This window comes from Phoxinus phoxinus (assembly GCF_949152265.1).
Source record: "Phoxinus phoxinus genome assembly, chromosome: 2".
NCBI classification, from domain to species: Eukaryota; Metazoa; Chordata; class Actinopteri; order Cypriniformes; family Leuciscidae; genus Phoxinus; species Phoxinus phoxinus.
In genome coordinates, this window is record NC_136877.1 from 37,471,734 (window position 1) to 37,485,089 (window position 13,356).

General features: G+C 36.7%; 1 protein-coding gene across 6 annotated transcripts in view; it reads right to left on the reverse strand.

Moving 5' to 3' along the window:
* tub (TUB bipartite transcription factor) overlaps window positions 1–13,356 on the reverse strand; it is an 88,130-nt gene that overhangs the window by 3,242 nt on the left and 71,532 nt on the right. For 4 of the 6 annotated variants that reach the window (XM_079605319.1, XM_079605321.1, XM_079605320.1 and 1 more), the window contains exons 4-7: window positions 11,472–11,606; window positions 7,028–7,204; window positions 6,323–6,444; window positions 258–449 (exon numbers count right to left, since the gene is read on the reverse strand). In XM_079605319.1, the coding sequence (XP_079461445.1) occupies window positions 258–449; window positions 6,323–6,444; window positions 7,028–7,204; window positions 11,472–11,606 (626 nt within the window). The remainder of the gene's footprint in view (window positions 1–257; window positions 450–6,322; window positions 6,445–7,027; window positions 7,205–11,471; window positions 11,607–13,356) is intronic. The other 2 variants (XM_079605322.1, XM_079605323.1) reach the window with 1 other exon arrangement.

Sequence of the window (13,356 nt, forward strand, 5' to 3'; positions counted from 1 at the left end):
TTAGCCATGATATTTTTAGGATAAACATTTGCCGAGGGAAGCATTATTATGGTTAATTGTCATATACAGCTAAATATCCCTGTGGGCTAAATTTGGTTCCTTTCATCAGAATCAATCATTTCAAGCACTTCGGGCAAATTGGAGGACTGGAGTATCACTGATAGGTCTTGATTGCTGGTGCACAACAATGATGAATTACAAATAAGCCAAAACTCTTTAGAAAAATTGGGAATAATCAGTGTTTCGGTGTGTCTGACCTTCTTGCCGTCCTCCCTCTCCAGATGGAGGTAGTAGGTGGGGTACATGCCCCTGTCCATGCCCTTCTTATCTCGTGTGATCCTGCATTTCACAGTCACCCCTTGGGGGGCGGGTCTGAGAATGAACTCCTCCAGGTCATCCACGTCGATGGATGGCTCATTGACCAATGGGGTGGAAGCTGAGGTCGCCTCCTTTCGCATTGATCAAGCAGAAAGAAATCAATCCCGGTTAATTATAGATTAACTATAGTTGAAATAAATGGACATTTGTTAATTATTACAAATACACAACCATATTTATTTATAAACATTTAAAAAAAAAAAAATATATATATATATATACCTATATAAGTCTGAAGCTTCACTGGAAATGTACTTTTTTTTAACCCCCCACCCCCCCAAAAAATATATAATGTAAAACAAGGACAAAAGTGGATACAAATAATAGTCTGAAACGTCACTGAAAATTAAGACATTTGTTATATTTAACCCTGGAAGAAAGTAATGAATTTTGAAAAATGTAAAATAAATAAAAGTTGATGAATAATAAGGACAAAATGTAAGCCTCAAGCTGTTTTATTTCTAATCAAATGTTTCACAGTAAGTATGTGAACACCAGATATGCTTGCTTTTAATGCATTATAAAAATGCATAACAGAGGTATTTTCATTAGTGCACTCAGACGTTTGGACCCCATTGTAAATGAATCAAATGTCCCTGTGGTCTGAAATGTAAGCAGTGCAGCTGGGATTAAAGCTGAAATGTTAAAGAGCAACACAGCAGCCCAATGACGTTAGCAAGGTCAGGCCCAGGAGACATGGATGAGCCACTACACTCAAATAAATAAGAGACACATTTAGACTTGATGACTAAAGTTTACTGGATATATCTTGGAGAGGTGACAAATAACATGTTTAGAAGGTTCCACAACATTAATATTGCAAGTTCAAATGTATGTATATGCAAAAGTAAAAAAAAAATATTAGTGATCACAATGTCTTTCAAGTTTAGCTGTGTTAATAATACGGTAATATTTGTTTTTATGCATTTCTTTTTATTTGTCACACTGCAGGACATTTTTTTTATAAATACATTTTTAAAAGTACAAATTGTCACAATTACCTTGTTTCTGTTTTCACTATTTTGATTTTCTTTTGTCTTGTTGTGCCTGTTCAGTTCCTGTGTTTTTAGTTTACCATGTCTCATTTGTTATCTTGTTAGTTTACATTTGCCTGGTTTGTTACCATGTTAACTAATCACCTACACCTGTCCTTCATTAAGACTCTTGTCATCATTTTTGGCTGCGTTCCAGTCTAAAATTGTCATGCCCTTCGCTAACTTCCCTCGTCTCGTTCACTCGGATGTACGTCATTGTGCCCACTACTGGTGGAAACTGCAATAGGCTGAATTGGAACGTCCTAAGCCTGAAGTGTACATACTGTATGAAGTAGACTCGCTCCCTTGGTCAAAATTGAGGGAACGAGGGTCTGTCAATATAAACTTCCCTCGTCTACTTCACGAAGTGGAACGCACTTCAAAATGGCGGCAGAGATTCCCCTGAGGGGAAGTGCTTAGGGAAGTTTGCAAGTGCGTGTCTAAAAGTGGACTGGAACACAGCCCCAGTGTATCCTCAGTCATCCTCTGTTCATTGTCTTGTGTTAACGTTTCGTACTGGTGTTTCTCATTATTGTTCCTAAATATTATGTCGTCATTCATTATCAAATCAAGCCAGTACCTGACAGTCCATGTAGTCTCTCAATTAATAAAAGCATAAACGATGCATATATAATAGTTATACACAAATTAGAAAACAAATATTCTTCAAAATCATACCGCACAACACCGCAGGTGTTCTCCCCATCTGGTATATCTACACATACAGGGATAGGGCCTACATGATGATTCCCCATGAAAAGCGAGATAAAATACATAATGGCCTGGTTTCACAGCCATGGCATAGATTAAAGTCCGCGTGAACCGAAAGTTGCAAACGACTTTTCTCAAGTGTTGTGACGCATTTCCGAGTGAAACGGAATATTGAACAGAGGGCAGGGTTTTACTTTAGCGCTCCTCCTCTCCATCTCTCGCCCATAGCAGAGTAACGGTTTGAGGGGAGTGGTTAAGCGATTAACCAACCCAAGTCGTCAAGCCTATGTCATCAGAAAAAGACTCATTCCAGACCCGGAAGTAACTTTTCAGACTTTGATTTAAGATAACCACGGCAAACTATTTTTTTCTGTATATTAACTTGCACGGATTAATTGTTCACCACAAGACTAGTAATATCCGCTAACAAAGTAAATAGGGTCAATTTTGATTTCATGCCGACTTTAAGCAGGATTAGGCCTTATTCACAGTTCAATTAGGGTATTTAAGTAGCTTTTATAAATGTGCCTTAGAAAAAAAAAAACATTACGGGTGTGCATCTTGAGACCAGACAATGGCACTGACATATTTTAAGATATGTCAGTGCAAGTTGCTTTCAGTTAAAATGGCTCAAACATGCATTTTCGTCTGGGACTAGCTTAAGCCTCGTCTGTGAAACCGGGGGGAAATATGTTTAATTAATAAACTATATACAACTATAGCAATAATTATTATAGATTTCTACAAAACACCGTACAGACTACAGAGAAATCACCAATGAGACATTGGCTAGAAAAGGGGCTTCAAACAGGCAGGGTTTCCATCAAGTTATTTTAAGAAAGTAATCATTTCACTGTTGCCATAGGAAACAACAGGACTATGACCCTCCACTTCCAGCATTGCAGGCTTTGTGCCAAGATAGACACAAGAGAATACATCCTAGCATGACAAAACACAGACTGCTTGTGTCAGCACTGTACATGTAACACAACTGAGGAGTTCATATTTGGAGCTAACGCACAGAGACTGCTTAAAATAACCTTCAATTTAAATATCTCAGAATGAACTAGCAGTGACCTTCACCTTGTAAAAAAAATGGAGTGTTGCATATTGAGCATGGCCTATCATGACTTGCTAATAGACCTTATGCGTCAGAGAAACAAACGCACAGCCATTTTTAGAATTTTGTCTTTGACCTTCCGTTTTCGCAGTAACTCTGTATATTTTCGATGGCATCGCTGTCACAGAGAAATTAGCTGTTGAAGTGGATTTACTTACTGTGGAGTTAACAGTATAGAGTATGTGGAGTATTGAATTGGTCACAATCAGTGACCGTGGAGCCAGAAAAATAAAGATGGCGTCTGAAAGTGCTTTCCTGTAGCTCAGTGGTAAGAGCATTGCGTTAACAACGCAAGATTGTGGGTTCGATCCCAGGGGATTGCACATACCTATGTATAAATGTATAGGATAATGCAATGTAAGTCGCTTTGGATAAAAGCGTCTGCCAAATGCATAAATGTAAATGTAAATGTAAAATGAAAGTTAAGGTAGGTGGTCAGTTTGTGTGTAAACATTTTTACTTTTGATGTCATTTCATGTGAGAAATAGCTATTGTAGTAATTAAATATTTGCTTAATTTTCACCAAAGCTCTCTCTATTTTGCTGTAGATCATTAAACCGTTACGATGCCTCTGTTCGAAATCAGTTTCGCGAGGTACCTTCGTGCGCAAACGCTGCCTGCTAAGTCATTGCCTCATAAGGCAACAAGTCAGCTAGGTTTTTGGACACTCCCGTCTTGTGCTGTCCTAGTCCAGAGATTGTCTTATTATAGGGAGATATGAGGGTCTGTGGCTCTTACCATTAGAAAAAGCTAACTTGGATCACGTTATAGGCACCGCATCCTATCATATAATGGCATTGATGTCAATGGTCAGCATTCAGAGTTTTATGATAGTCAGTTACAGTTTACATTACATAGTTTTTTTGTGGAATGGCGTGTTTGTCTTGTGAATAATGTTCTATATTTGGTGTTATATCTCTAGTAAATGTACAGGACTTAAAATGTTTGTGAAATGTCCTTTACTGCGGAAAAAAGATTGGAAATTAGCTGCAGAGGTCACTACAGTGTGCATTAAACCACATTTAAGATTCAATTTGTATCTGTTCATTAAAAAACAGCTTTATTGGGCATACATAGCAGTGATACTAGTCACTAAAAATGTAATTGGCATTTAATTGTGGAAACCTGAAAGCCATAGAAATAAAATTATACTTTTTTTTTTATTAAAATCTTTGCATTTTGTTACCTTCATTCATTATAAAGTGTTTTATCATTATTAGGCATACACAAAAGTCATAAATTATTAAAATTCAAGTCTAATTCATTTGTTGAAACCTTGAAGCCATAAAGAGAACACATTAGGGCCCGAGCACCGATGGTGAGAGGACCCTATTGGATCTGCTCCGTTTCTTCTTCTTCTTCTTCTTCTTCTTCTTCTTCTCCAAAGTGAATTGCTTTTTTGAGGGCCTAAACATGCTCGAAAACTCATGAAACTTTGCACACGCTACAGAAGTGGTGAAAATTAACGTGTGATATGGGTTTCAGAATTAGGAAGGGCAAAATGGCTCAATAGCCATTAGCTCAATACAAATTACTTTAACATACTCCTTCTATATTTATGTACTGCCCACCACGAAATTTACATCTGATATGGGTTTCAGAATTGGGTGGGGGCAAAAGGGCAAAAAACAGGGGCAAAGAAATATTTAGACTAATTGCCCCTGCCATGTTTCACATGGACAAAATTCGGTACATACATGTAATGACCCAATACCTACTAAAAAGTATCTTGGGTCATAGCCCTAAACACAACAGGAAGTCTGCCATTTTGAATTTCCTCTCCGATTTTTGTGCAGTTTTTGCCATTTTCAGGTTTTGTACTTTAACAAACTCCTCCTACAGTTTTGATATGATCCTCCTCAAATTTTTCCTGTCATGTCCTGTCCTGAACACATGGCCATGCTCATATTCGGTTATAGTATACTATAGCGCCACCTGCTGTATAGCAGGAAGTGTGGCAAATACAAATGACTTTAACATAGTCCTCCTATATTTACATACTGCTCACCATGCTCTGTTTTCCTAAAGTCGCCGGGTGGTGGTAGCACGGGTGCGAGGGCCGTTTTCATCGCTGCTTGCAGCTTTAATTTAATTTATTATTTCATTAAATAACAATATAATACAATATTTATAATTAAATAGTTAATTTTCTCTTTATTCATTAAAATGTGAACAAAAAATAGTGCATGGCACTAATAGTCATTCAAGTCTTATAATTGAAAAAAAAAAACTGAAAGCTAAAGAAAGAAAACATTGATATTGTTTTTCTTTAGAAAATATACAATATCAGTAAACACTGTAAAAACATGTTTCAACTTAAAAATGTAAGTGTTCGTGCCGCCTTAAATTTTTAAGTGGCAACTCAAATATCCAAGTTGTCACTTAATACAACTTCACATTTCAAGTTGACTAAACGTACAAATAAGGTAGAACAAAAACTTTTAAAAAGTTGAAAATTTTACAGTGATATTACACAATGCCTATTATTAAATACTACTACACGTTTGCTGATGGTAATGCCATATATGAGTCCTACCTGTCATGACATTCCCTACTCTGCCTTCTCTTAAAAAAAACAGCCTCTTGTCTCCTTCGCTACGCCTGCGTGCCACCAAAGCTGCAGTGTTAACATTAGCCATTAAGCTTTTTTGGCTAAAGGTTGCAGTGCCAAGTCTCATGTGTAAATAGAGATACAAAGTTTCTGGCCGTCAGTGACGATATTTTAAATGTTATTTTTTTTCCCAAAGTAATTATCTTACAGAGTTTTAGCATTAGAATGAAACAATAATAATAATAAAAAAATGTTGTTTGTCCTCATTGTAATTGGGTCATTCTGGACGTGCGGGCATAGGCAGGTGCCTAGAATGCCTATGCATAAATCCGCTGACCCTGGGGTCCTTCAAATTTGCCTTCAGTGGACATAAATATCTTTATTTGCCTCAGAGCAATGGATTGGTAACTATGGTAACTCCAACTCCTTGCTGTCTGCATCTATAGTTCACATTGTGTAAAACTGAAAAATCAACTTAATTTATTGAAGTCATTAATGGACACTTCTAAATAAGCAGAGAAATGCTACCTTGCTGGACTTTTTGCTGGTGGCAGAGCCAGGTCTTGTGTTGCTGTTGAGCTGAGATGAACTTGAGCTGACCAAATCATCTTCATCCTCCTCTTCATCGAAGTTCATGCTACTGGAGATTCCTATGAACAAGAACTTTTTTTATGTGCTTATCAAATAGTGCGATTACAGAACATGAGGAGAGAACAGCAGCAGGCATAAAGCAAACATGGTGGCATTTATGCACTGCAAACAACACTGTAAATAACTGCACTCTGATGCCAAAAGAGCATATGGCATGAAATTCAGTAGACGCAACAAACGGAGTACATTTGGGTAAAACAAAAATTAAAAAAAACGATTCACTTTTAGTCTGTTCAACAAATTAGAAGAAAAAAAGATGCAAATGATTGTCCACAGTCCAGTTCGGCTCAAACCAGCTCTACAAAGTCATGCAGACACTAAAGACATGATCTAATCTAAAAATGTCACAGAAGGAGGAGAGAGAGGCAGACACTGAATATAAAGGCTATAGCATGTAAGTAGATGTTAGTCGCCATATGATGATATTACAAGAACATGTTTTTTTTGCATGTTAGGAGATCAGTAATCCTGAAAAACAATCAGCGAATGTGCATGGCTTAGTCGTCATGATCATAGTGGCCTCTCCATCTGTCTCTCTCTCCACTCTCCTTTGTGTTACTCCGAGGACTATCGCTGGTGTACCTTTCTTCAGCATGGTGACCCGTAGGTCCTGTTTGCCCTGTGACTGTGTGTTGCCCACTGCCTCACCCTGGCCCTCTGCCTCGCTCTCCTGGGCAGGTGAGTGGCCCACTGTCAGGATCTGAATCTGGTTGCCCAGCTCCTGACCCTCATCCTGGAAGGCAGCGGGCCCATCAATTCCTTTGGGACCACCACAACACAGTAACACCGTTAACTCGACTATATCAACCATCCCGTTTCCAGTTTGCTGTCACAAATTAATGGTGTTTATGGAGACAGACATTCAAATATTAATAAATGAATCCCTCTGCATATAGAATTACTTTGTGACACATGCACTACCAGTCAAAAGTCAAATCTAATTACAATTTTTAAAACTGTTTTTAAAAGAAGTTTCTTATGCTCGCCAAGGCTGCATTATTTGGTCAAAAATACCGGTACACTAACATTGTAAAATATTTAAGGCGCAATAAATATCTCGAGCTGTCAAGATCTTTTTTTTCTCTTGAACGTGTCATGATAGATCGCTCTGCCTCATAAAATAAATGAAATAAACATGTTTGAACATCAGAAAGTTTTTTAAAGTAAACAGTACAATTAGCTGAATGTATGTCTTATGTAATCACTCAATCAATGCTTCAACCAGAAAGACGTCAATAAAACATTTACCTCAGAAAAGCCATTCAATGTCCAAAAAACTCATTAGTCAGCTAGAAAAAATTACTTAGAGAATTTTGCTAAATATATAAACTATATTGCTTATTCATTGTATTTTTTTTACTTAACCTGTTCTTCAATATTTAATGTATGTTTGAATAAATCAATTTTATTACAGCCACCAGTTAAATGTTTATATCTAAAAAATGTATAGAAATAATTATTATTATGTTGTTATAAAACTTCATTTTGTGTCATTTAAATGCAAGTAGCCTATAAATCAGTTAATTTGGTAACATTTTACAATAAGGTATTGTTCCGTATTGTGTATCGTTAATGTAATAACATGAATTAACAATGAGCAATAGATTTGTTACAGTAATTATTAATCTTTGTTAATGCTAATAAAAAAATAAAGTTGTTGATTGTTTGTTCATGTTAGTTCACAGTGCATTAACTAATGTTAACAAATACAACTTTTGATTTTAATAATGTATAAGTAAATGTAGAAATTAACATTAAGATTAATAAATGCTGTAGAAGTATTGTTCAGTCTCAGTTCATGATAAGTCAAAAGTAAACTAATGAAACCTTATTGTAAAGTGGTATCGTTAATTTTAACCTTTAATATTATGATATCTGGGGTTCCCTGAATAGTTTATAGCAGTAATTGAGAGAGATTTTTTCTTTGAGGAAATGTGCAGTAAATGTGTATCAAATTGAAATAAACCAAACTTGAATCAAATTGCAAGCTTGTGAATCGAAATCAAATCTCAAATCGAATTGTGAAATATGTGTTAATACCCAGCCCTAGTGTCAATAAATGTTTTTTTGTTGTTGTTGCTTTAAGCAAATGTTGTCTTTTCCCGTTATTTTCTTGTCAGACTGCACCAGAACGTTTTGTTTACATTAAAATCACAAAAATTTAAATGCATCATGTGACACTGAAGACCAAGTAATGACTGCTGAAAATTCAGCTTGGTCACCACAAGAATAAACTACACTGTAATAAAGGAATACATTTTAAACTGTAAACATATTTGAAAATATTACTGTTTTTCTGTATTTTTGATCGAATACATGCAGCCTTGGTGAGCATAAGAGACGTCTTTCAAAAACATGAAACACATCTTCATTATTCCAAACTTTTGAACAATATATGTATGCAATATAAAACCTTCTCAGTGATCGTGCTGACGCTTTTAAGTGCCTTTGGGGTTTCAAGAATTTGCTATCATCTATTTATAGATGCTCTTATGTCAGTCTGGGTTTTATATTTCATCCAATTAGTCACTATCAGGGGAAGAACATGTTGTCCTATGTCAAACAACGCAATATGCAACTGCCCACAGCTCCCATTCATCTATCCATCCATCCATGCATCCAACCAGGCCAAAACAAGTCATTATAGCAACAGAGACCCTTCACCCCCCTTCAGGAAATTCGTCTGCTGAACAATGTGAGGGAATTAGCTCTGACTAGATGGCCGAGAGGCATTAGTGCTCGTGATTGCACAATAATAACTATTGTATTTAGACTATGATTGTCATTGAGGTCAAAGTGACCTGTGATGTGGCTCTTTAACAAGGTGAGTAATCATCAAAGAAAGAGCCAGAGAGACAGAGAGTATCTTAATCAATCAAGAATAGTTTTCATAGCATGAACAAGACATGTGTATCAGCGTAATCTTTCAGAGCTTGGGGTCCAGAAATAGCATGTTTGATTTGATATCATCATTTGTGAGTCACAGATTTGTTTGTGTTGGTTATGTCACGTATAAACCACCATGACCTGTGTCGAGGTTTGTTACATGAGTGCGGGGACATAATGATGGTTTAGCTGTCGCAGTCCCAGAAGACGACAAGCAGAATTGTAATAAAAGAGAAAAAGGTGAAGAAATGGCTGTGTTCAGGCAAGACTTTAGACTCTAGAGTCAGGCAAGACTAACGTTAGCTTTTGGAGATTGTATTTAGTGTCAAAATTCAATAAAGTTGTGTTCATTTGTGAGGGTTATCTTGATGGACAAAATGTGAAAGAGTACTAAACTTTTGTTTGTCACAGAGCTTTTTTTCTGAAATAATCCAAAAGCAAATGGACAAATCCTATTGGCTTTTTTATCTTGTCAAGAGAAGTGCTAACTTCTGGGTTGACCTACAAAAATATTATTCCTGCAGCACTCTATTAAACTCGAATTTACTTTATTTATTGAATTGTAGACTTGTTTATAGCCATGTCAGCTGCTCAAATAAAAGTCACACCTTTTAAATAAAAAGCAAAAAATAAATTCGCCCCCAGAAATAAATCCAAATGCCTTGTGTGAGTCATAATGGTGCTGACGCTGAGCTAAAAGCATCACTACTGCTGCCGCTAGATGGATCGAGCCCATATGACTAATATCCAGCATAGAGAGACAGCATTTGTCTGTTTCATGAATGTTTGTGTCTTGTATTGATGAAGGCTGCAGTAGGTCATGGCAGGCGGACAGCAGCTGCTACTAAACAGTATTAGAGGGGATTTTGTTATTCCATGAGGAAGGATTGGCAGTAGAGCAGCGGTTTGGTCTATCCGTTGTGTGCCATGCTGTCATTGTCATTTGAGAAAGCAGTAAAAAAACTTGACACCCTCACAAGGAGATGAACTTAGATTAGCGGAAATAAAAAATAACAGTATGGATAACATAAAGACATGAGAAGATTGTATATAGCTGTGGTATAGTTTAAGCGAACACACCACATGAGAGATTGCAAATGACAGTATCTGCTGTTTGACTGAAATGATGTGCTTTTAAAATGTTTGGGGTTTTTTTCAATTAGGAAGCAAATTAACACTGTTCCATCATTTCTTGGCTTTCTTTCTTCTGTGGAACAGAAGAAGAACATATTTTGAAAGTCAATGGGGTACAATGTCAGCTATAGAAAATACAGACAAAAAACACTAAGATATTTTTCAATAATATCTTCTTTTGTGTTTCACAGAAGGAAGAGTCATACAGGTTTGGAACAGCATGAGAGTGAGAAAACGATGACAGAAAAAGCAGTACGGTGAATGTCATTATGGTCAATGTCATAGTGTAACAATTCAGCAGGAGAGCTCAAAACAATAGAAATGCTAACTGCCATTGCTGTTTACATGTCAACAGACAAAGGGTAAGAAACACACAACCTTTACGTGCATGGCAAAAGGGCAGTGTTGAAATTGATGTGAAACTGAATGTTGAAATCGATGTGAAAACCAGTAAAAAATAAAAAATAAATGAATACATTAATACTGTTAACTCGACGCTCAAGCCAAGCCTCAGGTTTGAGGACAGCAAGCCAAGTTAGTTTAAAATTAACCTTTAAGGCTGAATGGGCAGGCGAACTAGTGAATTAATAAAATGTTCAAAAGAACAACATTTATTTGAAACAGATTTTTTTTGTAACAATATAAATGCCTTAACTGTCACTTTTGATCAATTGAATGCATCTTTGCTGAATAAAAGTATTTCTAAAAAAAAAAAAAAAAAAAAAAAAAACTTACTGGCCTTAAAGTTTTGAATGGCAATATACATTCATAAGGAGCAAACAATGCTGTCATAATGCATGTGAACGTCCTCAATCATATTTTATTTATTTCTGTACAGTGCAGGTAATGCTGATCGTGACACAAATTGAATCCCTGGGTGACACAAATGTCCTTCACACACTAAGACACAAGCGTGCACACACACACACACACACACACACACAGAGAGAGAGAGAGATTTCCGTGCACATGCTGGGCCTGACGGTTAGTAGGCTGCTCAGCTGACCTTTGTGCTTGCCCTTTTTCTCCTTCTTGGCGCTGCCAGTCTGAGGAGTGGAGGTAGGCGGCTTGGTTTTTTTAGCCGAGCGAGGGGCTTGAACCTCTGCTATGGCTTTAACTTCTTCCTGTTCCGCTTCTTGTACTAAACGAGGAGGTGCAGGAGAAGCCAGCAGGAGCAGAGAAGATAGTGTGAGAGAATACAAAAAAAGGGAGGAAATAAAGAAAAGGGTTAAAATGAATGAGAGGAAAGAGTTAGCAAAGACACAAAGCAAAAACTAAGCTTACGTATTCAGCGTACACACAGGAGATGGCTGCAAGAACAAAAAAATGCTACATTCCACTGCTCTCGTATATGGAGATAGATCAGTCTCATTATTATTTCACGCAAAAAACATGAAGCACACATGCGTAGCCAGTTTCACACGCATGAAACCTAATTTGCGTGTGAACATTTTTTTTCCCACAAAAAGCAATTCACATGCGCAAAATAAAATTATAGATTCATAAAATAAATTTCACAAATTCAAAACACAATTCATAGATATACAACTGTGCATAAAACGTTTTAAATTATTAAACTGTATTAGTTCATCCTTGAATCTGAATGCCGTGGATTTGGGAGTGTGTATTTTTGAGACGTTCCCGGCAGCGCTCTCCTCCCACCTGGGTCAGTCGTACTCTTTAGCCAATCAGACTTAAGCTTATCAATCGACCAATCATAATCATGTGAGGGCATGCCTACCTGGATGTTAAGTCATCAGCTTTTGACCACAGTTCAAGACATGGCTAAGCAGAGGTATGCGCAGTCGATAAGTCAATTTCTGTGTTAGAAAGTTAGAGATAAGTTAAAGCGTTTAACAAATGTAAGCAACTGCTGTGGGAATCAGATGTTCAAGATGTCCCATACTTTGTCCAAAATGAAGAGGAAATTATGCATTTTTGTTGTATTTTAGTGGCAACCCAGCAAACACAGAACATTGGCACAACGTACCCAACCTTCTAACAACGTTTTAACAACATGGCCAAAAGATACGCAATTAAAACATTTATTACAAAGATACGTAATTATTCTAACACAACCTACAACTTCATTTTCTAATGTAATGTAGTTTAGTTTTTCATTTGATTTGTCTGCTAGTATAGTCTCATTCGTTTCTTTGCTCCTCTGGTTTTGTGGATGTTTCCTGGACTGATTCCGTTTACCGACCATTATCGCCCGGCTTTCGACTACTGTCTGCCTTGTACAGAACCCTGGTTTTGTTCATTAAATGTTCTGATCTTTACTTTTTATGTTTTATTTATTATACTTTAAAGAAATTAGAATATTTGTTTATTTAGTTTTTTTCCCCCACAAATGTATGACTTTTGGAAGTGCAATTTGATTACCATTTTTATATAGTTTGCTATTTTAATATAGTTGAATTAACGTAACCTTCTGTCAAAGTGTACACTTGCAGGTGTTGATAATCATTAGGCTAATTTACTGATAGTCACATTAAATAATAATAAGGATATACAATATTTAAAAAGTATATAATTATCTTATATCTGACTAATTAAAAATTAACCGCAAAACATAAAATGCTAAATCTGACAAAAAATATTTGTCAGAATGCCGTCTCTCAGTTGCTGAATGTCTCGCAACAACGTTGCTACAGCCTACAGCCCTGTCGCGTCTTACAATTCGACGTTGTTACTATGTTGCGAGTACGTGGACAGCGACGTTGCCATAGCACAGCATAAATGTGTTTGCTGGAAAAGCCCCTCAGACAGCTCCCTCACTTAAAATCACTCAAATGCTATAGGTGTCAGGCGTGGGGATGGTGAAAGGAGCGAGGACTCAGGTGCAGAGTTGATGGGCTTTTAATGATAATAAATAAAAAAAACAGACA